The sequence below is a fragment of the Astyanax mexicanus genome, chromosome 16 (genome assembly GCF_023375975.1).
Source record: "Astyanax mexicanus isolate ESR-SI-001 chromosome 16, AstMex3_surface, whole genome shotgun sequence".
Taxonomy (NCBI): Eukaryota; Metazoa; Chordata; class Actinopteri; order Characiformes; family Acestrorhamphidae; genus Astyanax; species Astyanax mexicanus.
This window is the reverse complement of record NC_064423.1, coordinates 15,956,762-15,984,633: the sequence shown is the minus strand read 5'-3', so window position 1 is coordinate 15,984,633 and position 27,872 is coordinate 15,956,762. Positions and strand designations below refer to the sequence as shown.

At 38.0% G+C, this 27,872-nt stretch overlaps 2 protein-coding genes across 3 annotated transcripts in view; both read right to left on the bottom strand.

The window, feature by feature from the left end:
• Window positions 1-1,112: 1,112 nt before the first annotated feature.
• On the bottom strand, window positions 1,113-23,305 carry ttc39c (tetratricopeptide repeat domain 39C). The gene is made up of 14 exons (XM_007240097.4): window positions 22,599-23,305; window positions 20,103-20,151; window positions 17,248-17,376; window positions 16,903-17,017; window positions 15,472-15,841; window positions 12,034-12,202; window positions 11,115-11,208; window positions 10,908-11,015; window positions 10,196-10,305; window positions 9,438-9,561; window positions 8,959-9,056; window positions 7,822-7,926; window positions 7,255-7,293; window positions 1,113-4,737 (listed from the first exon to the last, which is right to left on the bottom strand). Exons 1-14 carry the CDS (start codon window positions 22,745-22,747, stop codon window positions 4,648-4,650), a joined length of 1,749 nt encoding a protein of 582 aa, XP_007240159.3. The 5' UTR covers window positions 22,748-23,305; the 3' UTR covers window positions 1,113-4,647.
• Window positions 23,306-25,540: 2,235 nt separating this feature from the next.
• Window positions 25,541-27,872, bottom strand: part of lama3 (laminin, alpha 3) — a 28,060-nt gene continuing 25,728 nt past the window's right edge. For both annotated transcript variants that reach the window (XM_022669628.2, XM_022669629.2), the window contains 2 exons: window positions 26,608-26,730; window positions 25,541-25,839 (listed from right to left, as the gene is read on the bottom strand). In XM_022669628.2, coding sequence (XP_022525349.2) covers window positions 25,661-25,839; window positions 26,608-26,730 — 302 coding nt within the window. In that variant the 3' untranslated portion in view covers window positions 25,541-25,660. The remainder of the gene's footprint in view (window positions 25,840-26,607; window positions 26,731-27,872) is intronic.

Below are 27,872 nucleotides of genomic sequence, written 5' to 3'. Positions count from 1 at the left end.
GACCATACCCCTCAACAGAACTTGAACCTGCTGTAGGCTGAATGTTAAAAAAGATGTCTGCCTTTTGTCCCCTGTTTCCACTCACTCTGCCAGAGGGCACGCACATGCATCTTAATAAGCACCTTTGCCTCTGCTTTACTCAGGGGTATGATAAAATCACAGTCTTGATGTCTCAAGCACTGTTTAGCCAGCACATCGACCATTTCATTCGCCTCTACTCCAACTTGGGCTGGAACCCACAAACATTGAACACAGACTCACTGCATTCTGAGCCAAAACAGTGTCTGAAAAAATTCCAGAATTAAATCTGGCCTACAAGAAAACCGCCCAGTTCAGAGACTGTGTAGAGCAGCTAATGAATCAGAACAGATGACAATATTAATTGGACAAACATCCTCAGCCCACTGCAGTGCTAGCAGAATAGCCACCAGTTCTGTGGTAAAAACTGATGCATTGTCAGACAGTCTCTTCCTAATAGACACCTGGAACTCAGGGTGCGATAACCCTGGTTTTTAATCCCAGTTTTCATGCATCTTGGCATGTACTCCTTCACCAGTCTTACACACTGCTTTTGGATGACTTTAAGCCACTCCAAAAATTTAAGTGGTTCAGCTTGGTTTGATGGCTTGTGATCATCCATCTTTCTCTTGATTATATTCCAGAGATTTTCAATTTGGTCAAATCAAAGAAACTCATCATGTTTAAGTGTTGGAAATTAGAATAGTCCTGCATTTACAATTGTACCTTAAAATATTAGCTTTAGAATAATGATGGTAAACTAATTCTGACAGGGACAATGATATTTTTTCCTTGAGAGTTTCTGTACAGAGCCCAGATCTCAGATCTATACTTTTTCATACTAGATTTTCTTTTTCGTTTGTTTTAAGTTTAGACTTTCTTTAGTTGAAATGTTTTAAAGATCAGTACTCATCTCTTAAACTACCTGTGACTACCTATCTACTTTTTATATACACTGCTCTAGTTTGGATGTTGACATGTTTACTTGAGAGGGCCAGGTTCTCAAAAAATTATCTTTTCTTCATGTTGTTTTATTACAAATTAACTGGTCTACTAATAGAAACAAGGTGGAAAAACGGACACAAACACTTGCATTTGTTTTAATTTTATTTTTTACATTTTGTCCAGTTCGAGGAAGAAAACACTACAGACAGGAAAGCCAGTTCCTGCGATACTGATCAGTTCCTTCAATCTGATGGCAACCATGTCAACCCCCTGAGTGTGAAGACAACTCGTACTGTAGCTGCATGGACAAAGCCCCAAAATCTGAGCCTTCTACTGCATCTATGGTCCAGAACTGGTATTGCTGGGTTTTTCGTAGTCTGTTCATTTTCAGTAACGGATCTATTTTTGCAAAAATGTTCCAAAATAAGCATTTTTACAAGAGCGTTCAGAAATATGTTGTAAATCTAGAAGACTGGTGGAGAAGATGGCAGAGTCATAGGTGGAACGTATGCCTGTGGCACAATAGCTGGCTTAGTTCTGGACCCTACACGTAGGGTCTCAGATTCTGGGGTAGATTCAAAGGTATATATGTACAGGTTACTAATCAGATGGTCACAATGTACACAGGTATTCAGAACACAGGTATTAATAAGTTAAGTATGGCTGGGGACAACTGGCAGGAACACCACCCACTCACAGTACAATCTGAGCCAGCACCGACCTGCTGTGACCTCAGGATACACACTGTTAGCTGCAAATGCAAATATTATCTTCTATTCATCGTACAACATCATACAATGGCTGAGCATTGACCGTTTAACGAATACACCAATAATCGGTTGAACTGAACTGTGAGATGCTGAGTTATTTTCCACAGGATCTGAAAAGTCTTATAATGGGTTAATTTACCAATGTGAATCGAGAAAGGGAGTCTTACTTACTTCAAAGTGCATATCATGGGCAATGAAATTCAACCCTGCTTCATGTGTGTTTTATTTTCAATGGCATGGTCAAAATGCAAAGCCTAAAAAAGCAAATATACATATTTGTGTTTAAGTGAATAGTGTTGTGAATGGAAAAGATGGAAAAAGTGATAATGGGATCATATTTTTAACCTGGAGATCTAAGTTTAAGCAGATTTTATCTTTAACTCTAATTCAGAACTCAAATATATCCAAATATATATATTTAGCTATATATTAGGATATATATTAGGCAGCAAGTAAACAGTCAGTTCTTAAAAGTTGATGTGCTGAAGCAAGGAAAAGGACAAAGGTAAGAATCTTCTCAAAGAGATGTCTAGACAATCAAAATCAAACAGGTCTTGTGGGGTGTTTCTGGTATGTATCGTATTTTTTGCACTACAAGGCACACTTAAAATCCCATAATTTTCCCAAAAATCGTCAGTGCGTTTTATAATCTGGTGTTTTCCTATGTATGAATTCTACCAGTTATGTTATAAGGAGGAGTAAAGCCACTTTTTGCCGTTCAGAGGTCAGTATTATCGGCCTGTAGCCTGCTGCTAACCCTGGCAAGCACTGCTGGAGCAGCATTAGCATTAGCCGCTAATTGCACTAAGTGCTTTTGCCATTCAAAGCCGAGTATATCGGACTGTAGCCTGCGTGCTGTAGCTACCGTGTTTAAACAAGCTACGTGGGACAAACCGTTAGCTGATAGCACCCTGACTTACCGGAACACTTATGCTTCCTCAGTGTAGCGCTGTCAGGCGGCATTAACTAGCACTAACCGCACTGGTTAGCCACTTATGCTAATGCTGCTCCACCCAGCCTTAGTGGAAATCTGGACATCTAAGCTTACTGTAAATAAACGTAAGTGCTTTACTCACCCAAATAAACAGTTTTCAGGAGAGAAATCTGTGTATATTTAATTTTTTATTTTTTTAAGAATTTTGTTTACTTATCTTAGCTTTACAGGTCTCATCACCCAGCAGCAGGACCCGCTGAATTAGAAGACAACATGGCGTCACCCCTGTTCCTTACTAGTGTCTTATAATGCGCCTTATAATCAGGTGCGCCTTATGTATGAAAATAGACGTTCATTGACAGTAAGCTTTATAATTTGATGCGCCTTATATAAATGATACTAGCTAAACTGCTGACAGGGTCACTGATGCTCATGAAGGCCCCACCTCACAACATACTTGACTTAAAGAACCATCGGTGTGATGTGTTTTACCTGCAGTGGAGTCTCCAGAAAATAGTGCTAAGTTTTAAAGCTGTGATTCCATGCAGAATAATTCAAAAATGGCCAATAGTCTGAATAAGATATCGGGTTCATTATAAAGGTCACATCTTAAGTCAAGCAATCTGATTTTCTTGTTTACTTGTAATTATATCAGTGCTGCTAGTATTGCTAAACAAGGCAAAATAATCACTATCCCCCCAAAAAAAATCAGAATCACATTCACCCTCATCTACACTGCCATAACTGAGGTAGTGTCAGACCGCCAGCTTCGGAACAGTGCAAGTAAGTGATTAGACAACACTTTATACATCTTTTTAAACCAGTAGACTAATCTTAATTGATGCTAATGCTAATTGATGCTATGCTAGAGGATAGAATAGAACACAATTTTAGAACAGTTAAGTGTTGCCTGGGTTTTCTCCATTTTTTTAAGGGTTTTCCAGCCATTCAATTTTGGCAAAATTAGAAAAAGTCTAAAATTAGAAAAAAGACCCAAATATCGCAAAAAGCTTTTTACACTAATACAAGGTGCAAAGTCATACATGGTTAAAGCCAAATTGCGAAAAAGTGATGAAAAGTGTTTTATTTTTCTAAATAAATTACGACATATCAAGCCATAAACACTGTAAGCAAGTGTCCAGCCTGCCCTGACCTTTCAGATGGTCCAATTGATAAAACAACTGTCTTAAAGGTGGTTTTAGATCAGAGATCAGGGCTATTGATCTGCTGTTTGATTGATGATGATAAACCAGTCATGGGTGGAACAGAATACTGAGAATTCAGAGAAAGAAATGTGCCTTTTTCTGTAGAAATACAGTTATTTTGAGTAGGATTTCTTATTAGTTAGTCAGATCCTGTGTGGACACTTGGTATCTTTCTCATTTTTAAAGAATTCTGTATCAATGAAGCCTCTTGTATCAGCAGTGCAGATCTAGGAAGTAAATCCTTTACTTTTCTTCTGATCTCAGATTCTCTGCACTGATTTTACAGAAAACACCAGAACCTAATAAAGAACTCCTATTCTGAGAAGCTTTGTGATAATTGAAGACTGACCAAACTAATCTTTCTGACTCTTTCCAACAGTGTGTTATATTTAAATATGGGATTTAAAGCTGTTAAGATAAGATAATGAAAACGTTAATGGGCGTGCTGATGGGTTTAATTCATCTCAAAACAGAACTTGTTCAAAATTAACCAAAATTTTTCTACATCTTTAGGCACAGTCTACCACGTAATGACGAATACTAAACAACTTAACAGCTACTGTTATGTGAGTCACTCTGAGCAATGAGCAATGACGAAAATAAACACTACAGGGTTTCAACGTCAGTTCTTCAAAACTGAAGTGTCCTTCTTTTTGTTCATCCAAACATGAAGAACCAAGTGAGAGAAATACACTGTTGTTTCCAATGGCTTGCATCTTTAAAAGTGCTAGACAGGAGTGGTCACTTTACAATGCGTGTCCTGGGCTCGGCAGGGTTACTGGGGGACCACGTCCTTCAGGGAGGCCAGGGCTGCGTGGATTCGCACATGCAGTCTGTTCTCAAAGTCGTATCCTGCATAGTTCTCCTGCAAGCACACACATGCTCAGAAGTTAAAACTCTACAATTTTAGCATTACACATACTGTCATATGAAAAAGTTTGGGCACCCCATACAGCTTCTCCTTGTGCAAAGTGTGCTGTATTGTTGACCGATGCACAGTGACACCATCTGCAGCAAGATGATGCTGCAGCTCTTTGGAGGTGGTCTGTGGATTGTCCTTGACTGTTCTCACCATTCTTCTTCTCTGCCTTTCTGATATTTTTCTTGTCCTGCCACTTCTGGGCTTAACAAGAACAGTCCCTGTGGTCTTCCATTTCCTTACTATGTTCCTCACAGTGGAAACTGACAGGTTAAATCTCTGAGACAACTTTTTGTATCCTTCCCCAAAACAACTATGTTGAACAATCTTTGTTTTTAGATCATTTGAGAGTTGTTTTGATGAGCCCATGATGCCACTCTTCAGAGGAGATTCAAATAGAAGAACAACTTGCAATTGGCCACCTTAAATACATTTTCTCATGATTGGATACATCTGGCTATGAAGTTCTAAGCTCAATGAGGTTACCAAACCAATTTTGTGCTTCAGTAAGTCAGTAAAAAGTAGTTAGGATTATTCAAATCAATAAAATGATAAGGGTGCCCATACTTTTGCACCGGTCAAATTTTGGTTTAATGCATATTGCACATTTTCTGGTACAATAAACCTCATTTCAATCCTGAAAAATTACTGTGTCCATCAGTTATTAGATATATCAAACTGAAATGGCTGTTACAAACACCCAAATATTTAGAACTAAAAATGATTAAGATTATTAGGGGTGCCCAAACTTTTTCATATGACTGTATTTGTGCTTGTTGCCTTGTTTCGCAACTAGCGATACGTAGTACAGAACCCAGTGTGGCAGCAAAAGAGACACTATCCTCTCTATTACAGCTCAACAGCGCATCACAACCCAATTTAAAACGCTCCTCATCTCCTTTCCTTCCTTCATTATGCCTACACGTTCCTGAAAATAGACAGCGAATGCAGAAGATTTCAGACGTGTTAGTAAAATTTAGTTCAGAGGGAAGTGTGTATGTTTAACTTGTCAGGAATCAGTTGACATAATGAAGAAGTATAATGTTAATAGACATTTTGAAATACGACTTACGAAACATCAATTTGAAAAATCTTAGTTTACACAACACTGTCCAAGATCGATAAAGATAGTAACTCAAGTAAAATGATATGTAAATGATAGTACTCAAAAAAGGTACTATAAGTAGTATATTTCATTATTTGTTTTATTACAATTAGAATCTGTGGCCCGTGACTGCACAGATATTTCTCCTTCTGGCCCCCAACAGGAAACGTTTGGACACCCCTGGTCTAAAGCCTGTAATCCAAACAACTCAACAAATGCTGTGGTTCTGCTCTTTAAATGCTTGTTTAACGCAATTTCTGCTTCATTTTTCAGTCTTCCATGAAAAATAGCAGCTTGAAAATCATTGTAGTGCTCTACTGACTGTGACAGGAAGAGTATCTAGGCAGGAAAGTGCTTCCTGGAACTGCAAAACACTAAATAACTCTGTACAACATTAATATTTGTGTAAAATCTTTTAATATTACTCCACTGCCTCTGTCCATGTGATTCTTTCACTTCAGATGCCGCTTTTGCATCTTTCAGCTTGTCCAGAAATGCTTGTGTAAAGTGTAGGTACATTTTATTTCTCTGCCTTACAGTGCGAGTAGAAAAAAAAGGATTTTAAGCGCCGCCACTATGATCAGGAGATCGCCGGTTCGAATCCTGTTCATGTAGCTTGCCATTGGCTACCAGAGCCCTGAGAGAGCACAATTGATTATTGCACTCTTTCCCCACATCACTCCAAAGTGTGATGCCGATCAGCATGAGGCGTCTGTGAGCTGATGTATCGGAACTGAGTCGATGCGCTTTCCTCCAAGCGCACTGTGATGCTACTCAGCAATGCTGCATCAGCAGCAGTTCAAAAGGAGGCGGTGGCTGACTATCGGAGGAGGCATGTGCTAGTAGTCTTCACCCTCCTGGTGTTGGGGCATCACTAGTAAAAGGTGGGAGTCCTAATGAGTGGGTTGGGTAATTGGCTGTGTTAATTGGGGGTGAAAATGGGTTAAAAAAAAAAAAAAAAAAAAAAAAGAATTTTATGATAATAAATCACACTTTCCCTGATCTAAACCTGGCTACAGCGTGGCTCACTCTAGAGGGTCTGTCTGTAATAAATAGTCACAATGACAATGCAGGAAGTAGAAGGTCTCTGACTGGGTGCTTTCTATGCTAAGCACTGCTTCCTGAGCCCTGCCTATGCAAGCTGTTGCATGCTAAGTAATCAGGAGACCCGTTGATACTGGTGGGCTTTTGTAGTTTGTTTTGGGTCATTATCTATCTGTACTGTGAAGCACTATCCACTGGTTTTGCAGCTGGTTTTGATTGAATCTTTAGACTGAAGTTTTGAAATGCAACAGTCCACATTTACAGTATATGCTTATAAAGAAACAGTTCTAGATCATAAAATACACATCACTTACCTTTGCCTGAAGCAGTAATGATCTCCCTTTACTCACAGTCTACAAACATAAAACACAAAAAATTGTTGACATTACTTTATACACAGCAGATTTTGTATAGTAATGCAGTAGCTGCAAATGAATGCTATGCTTTTTTGGCAGGGGACCAGTTCATCTTCTGCATGTCAAAATGATATCCTAAATTGCATGACATTTCTTTGTAGAGTAAATAGATTAATCAATAATACATCAATCATTTAATCCCTATGAGACGTAAGCCCTGATTAAAAATCCTCAGTCTAAATATAGAAGGGCTTCTGGGTAATCAAGGAAGTGATAGATATCATGCTAAATCCCAGGGATTACCTTTCTCTTAGTTATTTTAATCTGAATTCAGGGACTAAACAGCTGACTTTCTGAGTTTCTATCCAGCATTTTACTACACAGTGTACTGGATGCTACTGTATGTAGCATCTAGCAACCACTAATACATTCATTAAACACCTTTGAGCTCATATATGTTCCAGAAAAATTTAATAACAGCCATAAACAAAATACATTTGATAATCTATTGTGTCTGAACATTACCTCAGGTTTTGCCAATAACACACATCCCAGCTCATAGCAGGAATACGGCTGCACGTACGAGTTGGTCTGTCGGCCCAGTTCATCCCTGACTGCCATCTGACAAGACTGTAGATGACATAGCATTAGTCCAGTATGAATTTGCACAGTGTCTGACAATCACAAATTATTTTTAAATATATTAAATATATAATTATATATTAAATATGTAGTGTATGTTTAACATTTGACTGTTTTTAAAAAATGCAGAATGTAGTTTTTACAGTGGAAAAGTAATAACTATGGAGTGATTCAAATCCAGTATGAATCTGCAGTGTTTGGTATGGTCTTCAACAATTAAACCAGTATCACTCTTCTTTATGTAGTTTATAAAGTCTGATAGTAACAACTGCACATTTTTTTAAAATCCAGCATCTGTGAACTTGCAGTATGTGTACAGTGTGCAGTCACAGTTATAATATTGGAGTGATGTTAATCCAGTATGAATTTGCAGTATGTGTAATTTACACAGTCTGGCAGTATAAACTGAGGTATAAGTATAACAATCCAGTATGAATTTGTAAACTTGCAGTATGTGTACAGTGTGCAGTCACAGTTATAATGTGTGGAGCGATTTTAATCCAGTATGAATTTGCAGTATGTGTAATGTACACAGTCTGGCAGTATAAACTGAGGTATGAGTATAACAATCCAGTATGAATTTGTGAACATTCAGTGTGTGTACGGTATGCAGTCACAGTAATAATGTTGGAGTGATTTTAATCCAGTATGAATCTGCAGTATGTATAGATTTGTATCCAGCATGAATCTGCTTTATGCGTAGTGTACACACTCTGGCAGTAATAACTGTGGGATAATTATACTCCAGTATGAGCCTTTGAAGAGAAAAAAAAATATGCAGGGTGTACGGTAGTCTACGGTACGGAGTCTCACAGTTATATTAGTAAGGTTATTACAAAAATAAATAATTCCATACAAATTATAAATAGTAAACCTCTTTGCAAATTATGTTACACAACCAGCTCTGGTGAAAAAAATCCAGCTCCTTCAGGATTATTTGAAAAAAAAAAAAAAACTTCTGCAGTGAGCTAAGATGTTCTGAAGCTGTGCTGACCACACATCATTACGTCTTTAACAAACCTGAACGGCATCCTTAATGTTTCCAAGACATTTCTGAATAGCACCGAGAAGCAGGTGTTTTAAGCCCTGGCAAGACGGGTCATCCAGACCCTGCAGCACTAAGAGAAGAAAGAAGAGCAGAAGAGAAAAAAGAGTCATCATAATATCAGGGTGTACTCACAATAGGCCCAGCTGCCTCGTATTATGCCCAGACACAATTGCAGGGACCACATATTGTATACTTTATAGTAGGGACTGACAGAATATTCAAAATAAATGAGATGAAAATGGCAAAAAAAAACAAAAAAACAACAATGTCTGTGTTTGGGTGAATAAGTGAACAGGTCAAAAAATAAAAAATTTCTACTGAACCACAACTAATTTATTTCTTTATTTTAAGTCATATTTTTCAAATGGCAGTTCTACCCTAGAAATAAAAGAAGTAGCTGAATGCGATTATTAAAAGGAGTGTTCACAAAAAAAAAAAAAAAATAGTCTACCTTGGCTCATAAGTTGGAGTTTGGAGGACGAGCAGTTCTGAAGGGCCTTCCACAGGTACAGCACCTCCACAACTCCCAGAATACAAAGCTCCTGTGAGGCAGATATCTTCCTCAGCCGCTCAGCCTACAAAGTCAAGAAGGGCACCAAAGAGAGGTAACTTAAACAAGAAGATCTGCCTTAATGGAACAATCAGTAATAAGTCCGAGGGAGTGTGTGATTTGGCAACAGAAGTCCAATTTTCAAACACTGGAGAGAGTTTTCTGCCCCTCCTGCTCCTCCCCAGATGCAAAGCTCATGCATGTTGCCAGATTGATACACAGTGGCAGGAGAAGACGAGTCTTACTCTGTATCTGATCAGTGAATATATCCGCTTGCAGTGCCTAAAATACCAGTCTATTACACAGCTATGATTAGCAACCTAACTGAAGCTCAGTGATTACCTGTTGAATGTTTAGCAGGAAAATAGCCAGCTTGCCTGCTACCATGGCTGTAACAGTGTTTGCATGCTGTCATCTATACCTGGCATCTCTGAGTGTGAAAATTGGACTAGGGGGGGCTTGCAGTGGGTAGATAGTTTTAAATAAAAAAAATATTGGCTGAAGCTCTGCTGGCAAAAGCTGCCAGTGATTAAACTCAAGAAAATGTTTCCTTAATATCTGATCATACATACTGATAATGTTTTTATTTACTACAGAAAATATAATCCTTAATGTCCTTTAAACTTTAGACTACTGTAGACTAACAAATGCAGACTTACCCTCTTGAAGGCAAACTGCTCGATCTGATTGTTCTTGCGTTTGAAGAGCTTATGAACATCTCTGAAAATTCCTTTCGCCCCCTCTAGGTCTCCAGATGCACCCTGACATACTGTTTATACATAAAATAAAAGAACATACATTACAAAGCATTAAGACACACATTTTCAAAAATATATAGCATTTATTACATAAAATTGACATGACTCAATTGTATTGATACTGTTATATTCTACAGTATTAATAAATGTCAGTAATTTGCCAATAAAATATTCTAATATGCTAATCCCGTGAAGATTTAAACATATAAATATAATAAATTAATATGATTCAATTATTCCAGAAAGACGAGTTGTATTAAAGATGATTGTAACTGGGGATATCAAATCCCAAGGCAGACAACTAGACAGGAAAGAGAAAAATGTATGTGTGGTATGTTGTTTATAATAGTTAAATCTACAATTCAGATGGTCTAAACTGGTCTTTGACACCTTTTATAACCAAGGTGGTTAAACAGCTGGTCATCTAGGCAATAACATATCCTATACTGGTAAGCTAGATGGGAAGTGCTCTTAACCAGCATAGACAAGTTTGGTCATTATGATTGTCTAGCTTGTAGACCATCTAAGAGGGTAGAGAATCTACAATAACAAAATGTACAGATCCTTCCATTTTGCTCAATGACTGAAGAAACAGCTTGATGTATGAACTTACTTCCAGTTAGGTAAGCATAGTAACACTGTGACCATCTGGACTCATTCTTCAGCCTTTCAAAAGCCTTGTATGCATCTTCAAAATTCATCTCAATCATGCTGCACCAACCTAAAGCAGAACACTTTACAATCTGAATCTGAATACATATATAATCCCAAAATGCTTCATATGTATATAAATAATAATTGTGTTGGAGATGAATCTTACCGATCTCATATAGACACACGTGTTGAATCTCTCTTTGGTCTGAGGCAAACTCCAGAGCATCATTGAAGGATGTCAGTGCACTGTTGATCTGGCACTACAAGAGAAATGGGCTCATTAGTGAAGTGGGAAGAGGTTATCAAGAGTAGTTCAAAATGAGTTCCACTGCTGCCATCAAGTGCTAAATGACTTACTGTTTTAAAATGTAGTATGTATTTTTACATATTAATATATATATCTCGTGTGTGTATATATATATATATATATATATATATATATATATATATATATATATATATATATATATATATATATATATATATATATATATATATACGTGTGTCTATGATGTGTGCAAACCATTGCATCCTGTTTTTTATTACATTTATTTACATTTTACACAAAGGGGGTTTTATGTAGGGTTGTGCAGCTCCAAGTACGCACTCTTCACATACAGTACATTGATCCGTAAAGAGGTTTATTGTTATTATTGCACATCTCTTGGTGTTATTTTCAACACACCATAATCTTACTACTAAAATTGGCAGGACTAAGGGTCCTCAAGTACAGATTTGGAAACCACAATGACTTTTACCACTAAACAATAAATATATAACACGGCTTCATGAACAACCTACTAGCACCCTAGTTCCATAGGGTGGAGCTACAAAAATCAGCTGGTGCAGCAATTAATTATTATTGTTCATTTCTTAATTCCTCTTTGACGGGAAGCTGTAATTAGCTTTTGCAGCCTCTGCTTCAAGTTAAATATATTCACCGGATGTTTTTTTTTTGTTTTTTTTTGCCAAACTAGCAGAACCTGCTTAAAAATACACATGTAAGTAAAGCATGGAGAGCTCAGTTGCTTCTAATTACTCCCAATTAGTTTATGTCACATATAGCATTAACTACCTATACCCACCTCTAACCTCTGCACACGTCCTCTGAAGAAGATAAAGAGAGATGAGTTGGGGTAGATCACTGCTTTCTTCTGCAGGATGGCCTTGGCTTCCAAAAGCCCAGCCCTGGAGTCAGAGCCATCCAGGGCGAAGAATGGCTGGACTACAGTGTGGTACCACAGGAGGGCCAGCCTGAGGGCATGCAGAGAGGCAGAGAGAGAGAGAGAGAGAGAGAGAAAGAAAGAAAATGTTTCAGTGGAGGTATGGCCACCTATTGTAGAAGTCTGGGTGATGGATTGGTATTTGACAATTTTAATGCTGCATTTAAAAAAAAAATGGTATTTTTTGCTTCCGGGCTCCACCGATAGTTGTAGAATGTAAACTAGTTCTGACCTGATTTCTAGAAAAAATATATATTCTGATTTACGTTACAACAGAATTCTAACCTAAAAATATTTAGGCATCTGCCTGCAGCAAGAATAATACGATTGAGCTGCTCACTTATCTTATGTGTATTCTGAAATTAGTATCAATATTCAGAAATGAGTCTGGGCTCTTATTGGTTAAAATTTAAAGTGAGCCCTGACATTTAAAACGAGGCATTTAGGGCACAAACGGCACAAGAAGTTTATTAAAAGCCACTGTTTACATCCCATAATGTAGGTAAATCTTTGGGCGCCGCCATCTTAAATATAAGTCGCAATAAGTCAACCGTCGAGTGCGAATAGTAAAACATTTTGAGCAATGTTTATGCAATTTGTTGTTGGTTTTTGCATTCTAATATTAACAGTAACCAGATATTTTCACGAAAAAAAAAGAATTCATGCATTTACAAGAAATTATTTTTGCAATAATCTGCTCAACTATCCTACATATTTGTTTGTGTTCTAAATGTCTCATTTTAAATGTCAGGGCTCTCCGGATTCTACCAATGAAGTGTGGAGCTACTTTGAGCTTGAATAATGGTGGAAAAAGCAATTTATGAGCAGGGGCACAATATGCCCCATATCACTAGGTGTTTATGAAAAAGTGCAATGGTGCAAAAATACTGGATCTCAGAAAATACATTTTATCACGTTTTAATACACCCAAAGTCCATTTCACACCGGAGTTCTCCTTTAAGCTGATATGTTAAGATACAATTGCTACATAATGCTGCTTTAATTGTCATTAATGCTTCTAATAGTGCCATTACCAAAACCACACTTGTGCTGATGTGGTACATTTTAATGTTTTACATTTTAAATGGGGTGTAAATTTTAAATTCTGCCTCTGCGGCTGATATTAGGCAGAAAATGGTCTCCATTCCAAGACCAAGTTCCAATGGGTTTTGTCCCAGTGCCATGAGACACTGGATTAAGCACGCTTAAATTCAGATCTATTCTTAGATCATCGAGTCACAAGCTGTCAGCTTTTGGCAATGAAGCCACTTGGAACCAAGCACCCCTGTGGCTGAAGAATGAAAATAAGCTGGGCATATCTGTTCAGCTGAATTTCTTATTATTGTGTTGTAGAAACGGAATGACTATTCATATTACACACACAAAATGAAGACTGGAATCATTATACAGAATTGCACTCATAAAATGTGAGTGTTCAGTTTGTTTCCATTAGTTTAATGTGCAGTGTAATTGACTGTGTAGAACAACACCGTGTATGTTAGTTTGACCCCCATCAGTATCAATACCTTACATAACCGTGCTTTCATGTCTAAATGTAGAACACACACACACACAAACACACACTTTAGTAATGGAAAACAAGCATGAAACACATATAAAACCTAGAAGCACTCTGAGTTCAGTGTATATGGGAAACTGAGGGCGTCGCTTTATTTCTAAATGTTAGGCAAGCAGTCACTCAGCCAGCAGAATTACATAACCAGGGATGAATGCTGTGCTGTGCCTCTGATCTGTAACTTCATTTGCATCATCTGAAGTATTTTCAGCTTATCTTCAGCTGCATCATTTGCATCAGGTATTCTTAAACCTTGTAAACTAATTTACAGTCATTATGCGTTTTCACTTTTCGGCTAATCATCCTGTGCTGCTGTGCTCTCGCTCCTATCTCTCCATCAGCTACTGTATCTAAACAAATGCACTCCTGATATCAGCCTTGGGCTGAACAAAAAAAAGATACTGATAAAAAATACATTTTAGAACATTTGCATAAAGCAGAAAAGCTTTGGTGCAGGAGATCTGTTGTCCAGTGGAGAGTAAAATAGAGATCCAGAAGCAGATTGTCAACAACTTACTTCTCTACTCTCTAGAAAAAGCTTAGTGGTGTCAGCATGACACGACTATCACCACCACATTCATCCAAGAAGTAATGAATGGAGCACCATCATCATCATTTACAGCTAAATTTCCTCCTCCACCAAACCTTACCTCCTTAACATGCCTCTCTTAACATGTCTCTAATACAGGCTATAGGTGTTCATGATACAAAACCCTTTTTTTCTGCAGTAAAATAAATTATTTACATTCTAAAAATGTGAGAGCTTTGAAATCTCCTATAGGACATGTAGGCTGTAAGCTGCCTGTTTACTCTCTAATAATTAATCACTTAATAATTCCAGTTTAGTAACAGGAATCAACCCAAATTCTGCATGTTTAAAAATAGACGTAAAAACTAGACAAACATAACAACAAAACTAAAGGTTTGGAGGACATGAACTGTTTGATTTGTACTCAGGAAAATATTGATTTAAAAAGGTTCAGGAAAGAGCTAGTTTTATGATTTTATTATTTTTTTTTTATATTTTGAAATTAGCAGATTTACTTTTTAATATAATTTCTATTACAATTACAATTATGCTTTTCAGTAATGTTCCTTATCAAACATTAACGTTTTTATGTAATGCTTGTATAGAAATCCTTAAAATTTAGTGGTGTAATGTCGGCAGGCCTGTTAAGTGGTTAAAATTGTCACAGTTTAGTCAGAAAGGTAACATTTTATAGCATTCTCCAAACCTACATTTATCTATCAGACTGCCAGATAAAATGAGAGATTTAACACTCAACAGAACAGATTTTCAATGCTCGAATGCTCCAATGCTGAGTTCTGGCGAGTCCAGCTTTATGCGCATTCACCTTAGCAGTGCAATTTTAGTCATACATTTACCTCAGTAGAGCTACTCTAATTCTAATACACTCACATAATTTACAGAGAATAGAAGTCTGTCTTTCAGTAAACAATCAAGTCAAAAAGCTAAGGCTAAAGTACGTTCAGCTAATGTTACTATCAAAGCCCTGTACATCTTGTGTATTTTAGCTGGGAAACAGATAATTTCTAATAAGGCAGTAACCAAATATTTTATGCATCACTACACAATATGCATCACCAATCATGTGTTGATTTATTGGTCTGAAACTATAAAATGTAAATTCTTAGCAGTACTGATATAATCCCTTTATTGTCATGCATCTCTAGAAGGACAGGTTTAGTAAAACAGAGCTTACGTAGCCAGAGGTGCCTTCATGTCTTTGCTCTCGCTGGCGTAGGCCAGAGAAGCCAGGCCTTGGTGACGGTCTCCGGGGAATCCCAGCAGGTTGACAATCTTCAGCAGGTGTGGAGGCACCATAGAGATACAGAGGTGGAAGAGGCCATAGCCGAAGCTGACTGACCCCTTCAGGCGACCCAGGGCCTCCTCCGTTACCCCTCCGCTACTTTCCGCCTCAGGGGTGTTGTGGTTGGCCTGATCAGGGGAAAGGTCCCCCTGCTGGCTGGAGGAGCGTCGACGGCAGACTTCCTGAAGATGGCTGATGTCGCTGTAGCATTTGTTGTACATCTTCCAAGCCTTGCGGAGGATCCAGCCTCCTTTAATGTAAGCTGAAAGGCAGGATATGAGGAATTATTTTTATTATATTAACCATGACTATTTCTGAAAAATTTAAGTGGTATTTAAGCAATTCTGGAAAATTAATCGACCAGAGCAAAAAGACCTGACAAGAAAGCATGGTGCCAATATGTTTGTGTTTCTCGGCTCCAGAGTGCGCTGTTCCATTTGCAATAATCTCTACAGGGACTGGACAAGCTGTGTGTGTGCATTTGCACACCAATGCACATCTATGTTTTAATCAGATTTAGAGCCCTCAACCACAGAGCTTAAATTAAGGCATGACAGTGTGTCTTTGCTATTGTATTGTGTGGTTGATGTGGCGTAGTGGATAACACCACTATTTGCTAGTGAGCTAGCACATCATGTGAGAGACTGGGGTTCAATTCCCATTTTGGGTAACTATGCTGCGTTACACCAATAACAGTCCTTGGCTCCTTGACTTCTAACACTACATTGGCCCTCCTCCGTAATAAAAATAACCTTGTAAGTCACTTTGAATAAAGGTGTCAGCTAAATGCTGTAAAATGTAAATGTAACAAGAGTAAAAGTATTTTTTTGGGCAACAAGTATTGTTTTGGCTGTAACATGCAATAAACCAATCAGCGTGTCACTTGCCATTCCCTTTAAACGTGCAGTCTGACTTTGTATTACAACGGTGCAGCTTTCAGTTAGCGGTGCACCTGTGTTTTCCGCTGCCAAGATTGCAATACACCAGAAATTTACCTGAACATTGGTGTAGATATATTCTTAAACTCTGTTATTATTTAAACGACACAGGCGCAAGGTGTGAAAATATGAAAATAGACTGTTGGCAAAGGGAAAATTAGCAATGCAGCATGTTTTGCACAGGGTACAAAATAGGGCCCATGATCTATCTGCTCACATTATGGTGTTTCATTCTTATAGTGGTTATAGTGGTTGCTGTGGTGTCCTCCACCTATCAGACCTACTATCCTAGCAGAGGTTTAAAGGTAAGCTTCCTTATGCTACTGCATCCTCGGCTAATGCTAAATCAATGGAAGGGTCAGAACAGCGTGTGAGTGGATCTCACCTGATAGTTCCTGTTTGACGAAGGAGAGTACAGCGAGGTAGACCTGGCAGTCAGCCACAATGATCTGCCTTTGGAGCCGGTCCACTACCGCCATCCCCGACCTCTGAGAGTCCATCTGTAGAGGAAAAAATAAAAGTGGGATCTGGCAACCCTAACAGCCATGTGGGTTTACATTATGTATGACTGTATGATGCAGCAGCAATGCTCTCTCTCACTCTCTCTACAACACACACATACACACACACACGCACAAAGACTCAATGACATGGTATGTTCTGAATGCCCTTCTATGGTTTCCTTATTGCCTTCTCATAAATAAACCCATATACATGCACACACACTTACACTGTTCTTAATCTTTTTACGGATGGTCTCGATGACGCCAACGTTATCACTCTCGCACAGCTTCTCTGTGGTTCGCAGGTCATCACAAGCCATCTGCATCTTCTCCTCCTCAAACGTCATCATGGCATTCTGTGCAAACAAACACATACTATAATTACATACAATATAAAATATTGCTATTAAATTATTATCCTTTGGGCAGGCTAAGCGCTGCCACTATGATTGGGAGATCGCTGATTTGAATCCCGGTCATGCAGCTTGCCATCAGCTGCCAAAGCCCCGAGAGAGCACAATTGGCCTTATTCTTTCTGGGTGGGCAGATGGTGCTTTTTCCCCTCATCACGACAAAGGGTGATGTTGATCAGCACAAAACATCTGTGAGCTGATGTATTGGAACAAAGTCACTGCGCTTTTCTTCGAGTGCACTGTGACGCTACTCTACAATGCTGCATCAGCAGCAGTTCAAAAATAGGCGGTGGCTGACTTCACATGTATCGAAGGAGGCATATGCTAGTCTTCACCCTGCTTGTGATGGGGGATATAAAAATTGACTAGCTAAATTGGGAGAAAATAGTGGAAGAAGACTATTTTTCTAAAGAAAAAACAGCAGGTCTCTCTATTTCTTTTGTAAACACACACTGTATTACGAGGCTAATAGAGTTGAAATGGAACATGGAAGGAGACAAGGGAAAAAATGCACTAATCGGATTAGAGGAAGTTAACACAATTGCGCTCACAGTGTGTGGTCTCAACAAAGAGCCCTTTCTTAAGAACCACAGAAATACAGGGATCACTTCTTTCCATTCTTCTGTTCCACACACTGCCCACACACAAACCTAAACCTCAGTCTGAGACAACCAAACCAGCGTAGATATGAAACCAAACAGCAGAAAGAATCCACAGTGTGTGTTCAACACTGTAGCGACTCTGAGAATGTCTGAGAACGAGCTGACAGATGGCCCTGAACACATCATGACCTCCTCCGTGCCTCAGCTGGTATCATTGCTCTGAATGAATTGTAATGTAATCAATCTGTGTAATTGGTTGGAGAACAAACGAACCTGCTTTGAATGACATGTAATGTAATGACTTGTAACGGGGCGGTGAACGAACCTTTTCGGCTGATTAACGTTAATCTCATCTTCACTGCTCAGTTCTCAACTGCTGTTGAGGGTGAAGAATGACATCATTGGTCATATTATAAAGCGAGTGCCTTGCTTTTACTATATTGTAGTATTTGACTTCGGCTATTTCCTTTTCTCAGAGTTGTACAATGTGCTTAACTGAGAGATGTGATGCTAACTGTACCCTAAGTGTACGTCCACCAAGGGTGGTGGCTTTTATACTCTTTATAATGAAATAATATTTGTATCAGATTGACCAAAATTAAGAACTATATTGAGATATAGATTTGTACCATATTGTCCAGCCCTACTTTAAATAAGTCAAATATATATTTTTTATACTTTTTTTAATATCAACAAGAATATTGATACAGCGAAAATGTCTGAAATATTGTGATATTATTTAAGGGTCATAACGCAAATCTCTAAATACAATTCTGCAATTTATATATTGCAATATTAAACAATGCTGAACTCTGACTCTGCTTAACGGTATATAATAAAGCCCTACTGCAAATCACCATTATTATCTATTATAGATGGAAACTGTCTGTTTGACACACAATTGTACATGCATTTACACATAGCTGTAATACTGTAATAATATTTTCAGAAATGGAATGTTCCATTTATTAGGCATCCAGGCATCAGGCCTTGCTTGAACACACAAGATATCAACTTATATTATACAAGCAAGTGTAGGGTTATGATACACAGTACACTTTTCTCAGCTTAATGTGTGGATATTTAAAAAAATGCACATTTCATTGCAAAAAGTATAAAAAGTCCTGTTTAATAATTAGATGAAGTGCAGCACACTTCTCCTATTTGAATTGCAGTTTTTATAATTTGTCTGGATGTCAAAATATTGTAATGAACTGTGTATTGTGAAAATGTCTTGTAATGTCTTGCTGCGACTAATTTGGAATCAGTAACAGTAGTATTATTTTTTTACGCATCTAATGAAGTCACCAAGTTTGACCCCAATTTCTGCCGTAATCTACTCTTCCTACACCCAACAAGTTTTGGTGAGAACTGGATCTGATCTTGATCTAACCCAGCTATTAAATATACTTCTTTTTACTTGAGCTTAACTGCTGATAAGACAGTTTAATCTGATATATGAGCCAGATAATATACTTCTACTAACAAATGCCGTCCCTGCTGCTCCATGTTGTTTACACATGCGGTCTGTGCAGCGTTCACTGCTCGCAGCTACGACACTCTGTGAAAACACTGTGAAAGTGTAAAAATGCAGTGGCAAGTTTTCAGCGCTCTGTGTTAAAGCAGCTTCACCCTGCACAGATATACGTGCTGGAACCCAGAATCGTCTTGATATATTCACTTGCTTGCTCATTTGCCAAACAGCTCTTACCAATCAGAGGAGACAACATGCTCGCGTAGTTTATTATTTTGCAAATTGTTGTGTTTAGGTTTATACCTGTGTAAAAAGAAACCAAACAGAAGAAAAAAATGCTCTGAGGAACTCATCAACTGATCAGTATCAGAGACAACAGGTGCGAAAACATCATTTTGTACTTAGCAAAAAAAATGTTTTAGCAAAATAAAAATTTTTTTTTTATACAATAAACTAAAAAATAATTTCCTTTATCCAATTTTTCATGTCATCTTTATGATGCAGGCTTGATTTTAGGGAGGTAAAGATCAAAGAATACATATCAACCCCAACCAGTACACTGACTGTAAAGCAGTTATATTAGAAACACTCACCAAGAAGGAAACAAAACTGGCTCCAAAGCTCATCAGTGGACTTTGGGTCCTGCAGAGAGAAAACATGACAGAACTCGTGAAAGTGAGTAATGAATATATGTATGCTGTGTAATAGGATTACAAAAACCAACAAAAAAACATGCACAAAATGGGGTTGTAAAAATGGTCAAATTCAAAATAAACAGCTCCACCGATGTAGCAAAGAAAATTAGATCATAAATACAGACTGCAATGAACACTATAGATAGTGTTAGCATAGTGGTCATATTCTGCAAACTGCAGTCCTAACAAACTGCACGGGTTGTGGGGCATTCTGAGAGCTGACCAAGCTCATTTCACAGGACAAACACCTTTGTATTTATTGCAGTTTCAGTTTTTAAAAATGTCCAGAAGAGTCCTTATTCTGAATGGGTGCCTGTTTTGCTGCATTTTTAAACATTCACTGCCACATACAAGGCTTCCTGATTCTGTTCCATAAAAAAATTAATAAAGACAACTGATCACTGACCATAGATGCTGGTCACCAGTATGACAGACTCCACCACACTGGTCAACTTGCTCTACCAAGCTAGTCAACCAATAAGACCAGTTTGACAACCAACTTGGTCAAAGCTGGTCCATCCCATGATTAGCTTTCCAACCACCACAACCATAAAAAACCATCTTAGATCAAATAAAGTATCTATCCAAAAGCAGCTACTAGTAAAAGCTGGTCTTGAGATTCAGGATTTTTTTTTGCATTAACTGGTATTGATTTTTTAAATTAGTGAATTGGTATTTAAGTGATTCATTAAATTTATCAAAGAGTATGATTCATAAATTGTATGGATGTTGTGATAACACCTGGTCTCTGCCTGGGTTCAAAATTTTAAGCATTTCTGTTATCCTATGGACTTCAGGGCGAACTTACCAACCAATTCATATATATATTAATGTTCACTAATTGTAGAATTTAACTTCTATAAACTAACTTCAATGTCTTTAATAAGGATGTTTTACAAGTAAAATGGCATCATATATTACTACAGGGGTATATGACTGTATGCCATGCTGTCCTGTCAATATGACCAGTCAGAATGGCTTTATAGATCTGTTGATATTATTACAAAACATTGTCACAGTTGATATCTGAAATGAGAATGTCTACTAGGCACAATAAAAATATATTTATAGGCTTAAAAAAGATGAGAGAGAGAGATTACATGTAAATATGAGGTACATATGACTAGTCTATTTGCTCTGTTGTCCTTGCAATATGTCTTTATATATATGTAGAGCTTTTGTCTGTGGTATCTGAGATTACATCTACCATGAGCATTTTACTGGTTACTACAACAACCTCTTTATCCTCTACATACCATATTAAACTCTTCCATTTACAGTGCTATGGGCACCCCTGACTATTTTCATGATTTTCTTTTATAAATCATTGATTGTTTGGATCAGCAATTTTAGTTTTATATATATATATATATATATATATATATATATATATATATATCATATAGCAGACAAACACAGCAATATTTGAGAAGTTAAATCAAGTTTATAGGATTTACAGAAAGTGTGCAATAATTCTTCAAACTAAATTAGGCAGGTGGAATTTGGGCACCCTTATCATTTTATTTGTTTGAATACCTTTAGAAATTTTTACTGAAATGTAACATTTGTTTGGTAAGCTCATTGACCCTTCACCTACATACACAAGTAGCAGGCCAAGTAAAATCTTAGATAAGCAGAGGCGAAAGATGGTGAGAACAGTCAAAGTCAACCCACAGACCAGCGCCAAAGACCTACATCATCATCTTGCTGTAGAAGATGGTGTCAGTGTGCATCTTTCATCTATTCAGAGTAATGTAAATCAATGGTAGCTAAGTCAACATGACTACTAACCTATGTTAGCTATGTTTTGCTGCCAATGGGGCTTTATAGCTAGGTTAGCTGAACTAGTACTAGTAAACACAGATTCAGTAATTTCAGTAAATTTAGATATATATATATTTTTTTTAACTATAAATTTACCATTAAACATAACTGTAGATATATTGGAAGAATGGTATCAGATGAATGATGATCTGACATTACACTAAATATAGTTACTTGATTATAATATCTGCTAGAGACTGGAAATATATCTTTGATTTGATTCAGGCACTAGTAAAACATAAATATGGATAAAGAGAGAGAGAGAGAGATAAAGATAGAGAAATTTAAACCAAATCAATGGTATCCATGCCAACATATGTCTAGTAAGTTAACCTACGTTAGCTAACTAGCTAGGTTATGTTTTGCTGCCAGTGTTGCTTTATGGCTATTTAGCTAGGTTAGCTGGATGTGTAGCTATATATGATATTTGACATTTAATTCACTGTAACACTAACACTAAGCAGGTCGTTACATAATCCTCTGAGAAATCAGTGTATTTTCATTAGTAAACACACTGGATATATTTGGTGGTAATTCAGTCAGTATTACAGGCCTGTGTATTAACGTTACCTGTATCTCCTGAAGAGCTCGTCGCTCTCCTTGAAGCCGTTGTTGAGCAGCATGTTGATGCCCTGAAAGGCGAGCTCTGCATCCTCTATCTGATCCGCCTTCTCCTCCTCCACTCTCTGCTGCTGCTGCTGCTCCTCCGGACCCGCCATTACTGCGCTCCTACCCGGCTCCCGCTCCCTCAGGCCTCGGCACGACCACCGCAGCGCCCGCCGCGCATCCACCGAGCAACGATACCGCCGAATTAAGAGCGAGGAACCGCGCAGCTGGAGCTAAAACCGCTCTTTACCATCCAGCACTGCATCTATCTCTCTCTCTCTCTCTACCCTTTCTCTATCTATCTATCTGTCTGTCTGTTTATTTATCTGTCTATCTACTGCCCCCTCAGCTCCTTCCTTCACCCGGCAAGCAGGAAGAAACACAGCCCAGCCCGGAGATGCTCAGATGGCATGTCGTGATGTTCACACCTCAGGCAGCTTCTGCTGGAGGTTCCTCATGGTGTTTAGGGGTGAATCTGCTGCTCAGTGCAGGGCTGGACCTGCTGCTGCTGCTCTTATCATCCTGATGATAATAATAATGGAGGCTCAGGCTTCAGTCAGTCCTCCTGTGTCTCCTATGTGTGCGTTTTCAGTGTAGAGCTGTGGAGCTGCAGGGACACACAGCAAACACCCACAGCAAACACACTCCAGCAGCCCCTGTAGCCTCTCTCTCTCTCTCTCTCTCTCTCTCTCTCTCTCTCTCTCTCTCTCTCTCTCTCTCTCTCTCCACACTGTGGCACACCCTGCATCCAACAGCTCAGGGGAAAAAACAGTGTGACAGTGCACAACATTAACTCTTAATAGATCACATTACTCAGCTATGATTAAACAGCTGCACAGATTTTCTACATATGGATACATATGGATGTGTTCAATAGCTCCCATAAGAATATTGATATTATACTGCTATAATACTTTTTTGTACTCTGATTCAATATATTTAATAATCGTGATATCTATTGTTTCTTTGTGTTTATTTGTGATTTTCCAATTTATGATGAGTGATTGTCTTTAAAAGGGTATACTTTCTATATGGCACTATGTCTGTGGCATTTAATGGTCTTAAAATGACAACAATGGGGGATGGATGGTCCATTTGATGGCCTCATTGATGCTCAACTGACATTCAACTACATTCAACTGCATGTGTATTGCAATTGAACTGAAAGATGTAAGTAAATTATTCTCAGCTGAATGTAACCAAAATAGCTCTGTTTGTAGCTGCGCTGTTTGGCTTGTAAAAGCGCTGCATCATTGTTAGGTTCATGTATGTGTTGGAGTAATACATGGAGAACTTCGGTTACAGTGCATTACCGGCTGATAATGGCACTCATAAAACGCCTCTCAGCCAATCACATTTCAGGGTAAGTACAACTGTGGTACAATAATGGTTAAGGTTAGGGTTAGGTGTAGGGTTATGTTCTATTTTTAATCATTTACATTCAGCATAGGGTTGAGTTGCATTTATTAGACATTCAGCTAAATGTTAGTTGAATGTCAGTTGCGCATCAACAAGGCCTTAAAAGGGACCATTCAAGTAAAGTGTTACCCAGTATTGTGTCGACCTAATCTAATATTAGTGCTTAACTAACCATCTGGCCCTACCAGATATGTATATCTTGTTTGTATTCTATTCTTATAGCCTGTACTGTTGTCTTGCATTATGAAAATAGTAAAAAATATTCATATTTATATTATTATTTGTGGGAAACACCTTTTATCTTAAAGTTTTGTGAGTTTGTTTTTCCATCATCAGCCTTAACATATGTTATGCAACCAAAAATGAACATTTCTCTTTCCTATGGTACGTACATAATGATACGTTCTAATATTGTCAATGAATGTATATACTTTATGTGCCCTAGCATTCTGTAGTCAGTCAGCACAGTGGTGTTGGAAGGCCTGTGTTATAGTGGGATTTTGACAGACCAGCCTCTTAAGAAGTATGGGAAGTGCATCGGAAGAGATGCCACGAGAATACACACACCACACCCACACAGTGATAGAGACAGACAGGGAGATAGATATGAGGAGAATGACAGAGCTGGAGAAAAAAGAATGGGAGGGGAGAGAGAATGATAGTGAGTGTATGTGAGTGAGTGTGTGTGTGTGTATGAGAGAGACAGAGCAAGAGAGAGAGAGCATCACAGGCCCAACTAGTGTAGTCTCTAAGGAGTCCCACAGACGCACATTAATGCACACACCACATCACATAAATAAATTATGGCAGAGCCTTTCAGAGTCTGTGCTCACAGTATGCCAGGATATCCGCCCATCAGTATATCAATATAATGTGTGTGCTGGCAGTAGAATAGCAAATACAGTATAGTAAATTTAGCAGCGAACAGATGAGAGAGATAGTCATTTTAAATCTGAATTTATTTTAAATTAAAATATATATATATATATATTTATTACTGAAATTAAAGTGTCCATTTGTCTTTCCTCTTAAGGTAGATATGTTTAAATTTTTGATTTACCTTAATACAATGACGTAACTCAATGACAGATTACCAGTTCTACAAAGTGTTCTTTGGGTAATGCCATAGAAGTACCAAAAAATGGTATAATGAACTACACAGCTAACATAGATTTTAGTTTTACAGTTAAAAATTAATTATTTAAATATAATATACCGTGGGTTGACACTATGGGTCCGCAATGCTATTTGCTACCTTTCGCCTCGCCAACAGTCTATTTTCACGCCTTGCGTCGCTAGAATAGCGCCAGAGTTTAGGAATAAAAATAACAGTGCAGACTTGAGAATCCAGTAAAGCTTTTTTACACATATACATTTCTTTTACCAAAAAATGTTCTGTATGGAATATTTTTTCTTTTCTACAGTCATTCAAATAATCCTTTAACATAAAGAAAGCTTAGGAAATGGATAAGCTGAAAGACACACAGTACTGTTTCAAATCACAATTTATTGTATTACAGCCTGTTTCTGCGGCTCAAGTAAACATCTTTACTCATCATTTTCTCTGGTGGCCTCTCTCTGGACTTCGCAGTACTGTTGTTGACTAATCAGTGTCTGGGTTTCTGACCCCCACTGGTCTGCTGCTGGTCTTCTGGGCACGCATTTGTGTTGACAGGGCCAAAAACACTGGTAATAGTGTCAAAAGAAACAGGCTCCTGATTGATTCTCACATTCCTCATGCAACCCACAAAGGAGCTCCACACGGGGACCCTCTTACGCTTCCTGTCTGCAGTGACAGTGAGAGAGAATAGAAGTGTAGACAAAATGTTAGTGTTAGACGTCTAGACTGTAGATTTTGTAATCACTGGGGGTTGGTCAGTAAGCTCAGCTTGGTAGAGTGTGGTGCTAAAAATGCCAAGGGCGTGAGTTCAATCCCTATTTGGGCAATCAATGCTTATTAAAGCATTTTACTGCTAGCTGTAATATGTATGATTATGCTCAGCATGTAACAAATAAACTTTTAACTTGAACGTAACTAAACTGTGGATGACAAAATTCAGGACTGAACACTGAATCCAGGGACTAGTTTTGAAAACCTTGTTTCTAACACTGTATGAAACTATTATCTATTTTAATGCCTGTTATTGAACTTCTGATGTAAACTACATGGACAAAAGTATTTGGGCATTATGCAGCTCCTCTAGATCACTTTTGACAGGCTCTTAGGCTCTTTTAATGGCAATATGTCTCTACAGGGACTAGACAAGCTGTTGGTTTGCACTTGCACATATGTGTCAGCAATGGGTACAACTTAACAAACATAGATGCATGCATTCATTAAAATGGGGGTCTACAAACATTAACAGGGATTAAGCTTAGTCACAGACTTAAAATGCTGTATAGTCCAAGACTAGGCTTAATACTTGGAAAACTCCCCCCCTAGTTTTCTATGGACTTTTCTAAGAAGAAACAGTTCCAGAAACTACCGTACATACCCTAAATGAGTCAAAGATTTAGACGGACTTCAGTTAGAAGGAAAGAAGGTAAGTTTTACCTGGGACACCTCCAATGTAAAGTGTGTCACGAGTCACGAGGGAATAGGAATGCACAGAAGGTCCGACAGCATGATTAGATTCTCTCCCCATCTTTAGCCTCATAACATTTCCAGTTTTGGTCACTGAATAAAATAAATAATGAAATTGACAATTTCACAGTGAAGGGTTTGTTAATATGAATTTAAATATGAATAAACTAAAACTGCATTTGTCTGGTTGAGTAATACTCTGTACATATTTTTATGTCACTTTAATAGTAGCAGGCCTGATTACTCTCAACCATACATGTATAAATTACTACGGGCTTGAGTAAAAGTACATGTGTTCTAAGTGACTTGAGTACAAGTTGTTCAGGTGTTGTACAAGTGTTATTTAAGCACCAAACTTACCATATTTCTCACACTATAATGCGCACAAAAAATCCTTTAATTTTCCCAAAAAACGTTAGTGCGCCTTACAATCTGGTGCGCCTTATGTAGGAATTTCACCAGTCAGGTTGTAAGGAGCAGTAAAGCCACTCTGCTAAAGTCCAGAGTTATACAGGAGTATCAGTTTAGTTCTCCAGCACCGAGACTGGAGCACTATTAGCATTAGCCACTAACTGCGCTAAGCACTAGCTCTTTCACTGTTCAGGGGTGAGTATTATCGGCCTGTAGCCTGCTGCTAACCCCGGCTAGCACTGCTGGAGCAGCATTAGCATTAGGTGCTAACCGCTGCGCTAGCTCTTTCGCTGTTCAGAGGTCAGTATATTGGACTGTAGCCTGTGTCTTTATTGGTTAAAACAAGCTACGTGGGACAAACTGCTAGCTATATTGCCCTTGATGTTGGGCGGTAATAGTGAAAATCTGTAAATCTAAGCTTACTCTAAATAAACAGAAGCACTTTACTCACCGAAATAAACAGATTTCAGTAAAAAGGAATCTGTGTAGATTTATATCCAGTGCTTACTTGACTTTAAAAGAAAGGTCTGCCTTATAGTGCGAAAAATCTGGTAACTGAAAGTGTACTTACGTAGTGCAGGTAGTTTAATTATTTTTTTTTAAATGTAGTACTAACATACTAAAAGTAAAAGTACTGTACTGTGTTATGTAGTAATCAGTTATGAAGTTATCATAGTGAAAGGCAGAACGAGAGCAGCGTGGTCTTCGTATAAGATCAGCTTAATCTCGCTTCATTCCCTTAATGATGAGGCGCTTCATCAAATCGATGCAGCACATAAAAAAATTATAGAATTAAAAGTTTAAATTAAACTCATTAAAATATG

Coding starts and splice junctions, on each gene's coding strand:
- ttc39c (XM_007240097.4), bottom strand. CDS start 22,747: ATGGCGGGTCCGGAGGAGCAGCAGCAGCAGCAGAGAGTGGAGGAGGAG. Junction 15,842..16,902: donor CGTCAAACAGGAACTATCAG/GTGAGATCCACT, acceptor CCTGCCTTTCAG/CTTACATTAAAGGAGGCTGG. Junction 11,016..11,114: donor CGTGTGTCTATATGAGATCG/GTAAGATTCATC, acceptor GTTCTGCTTTAG/GTTGGTGCAGCATGATTGAG.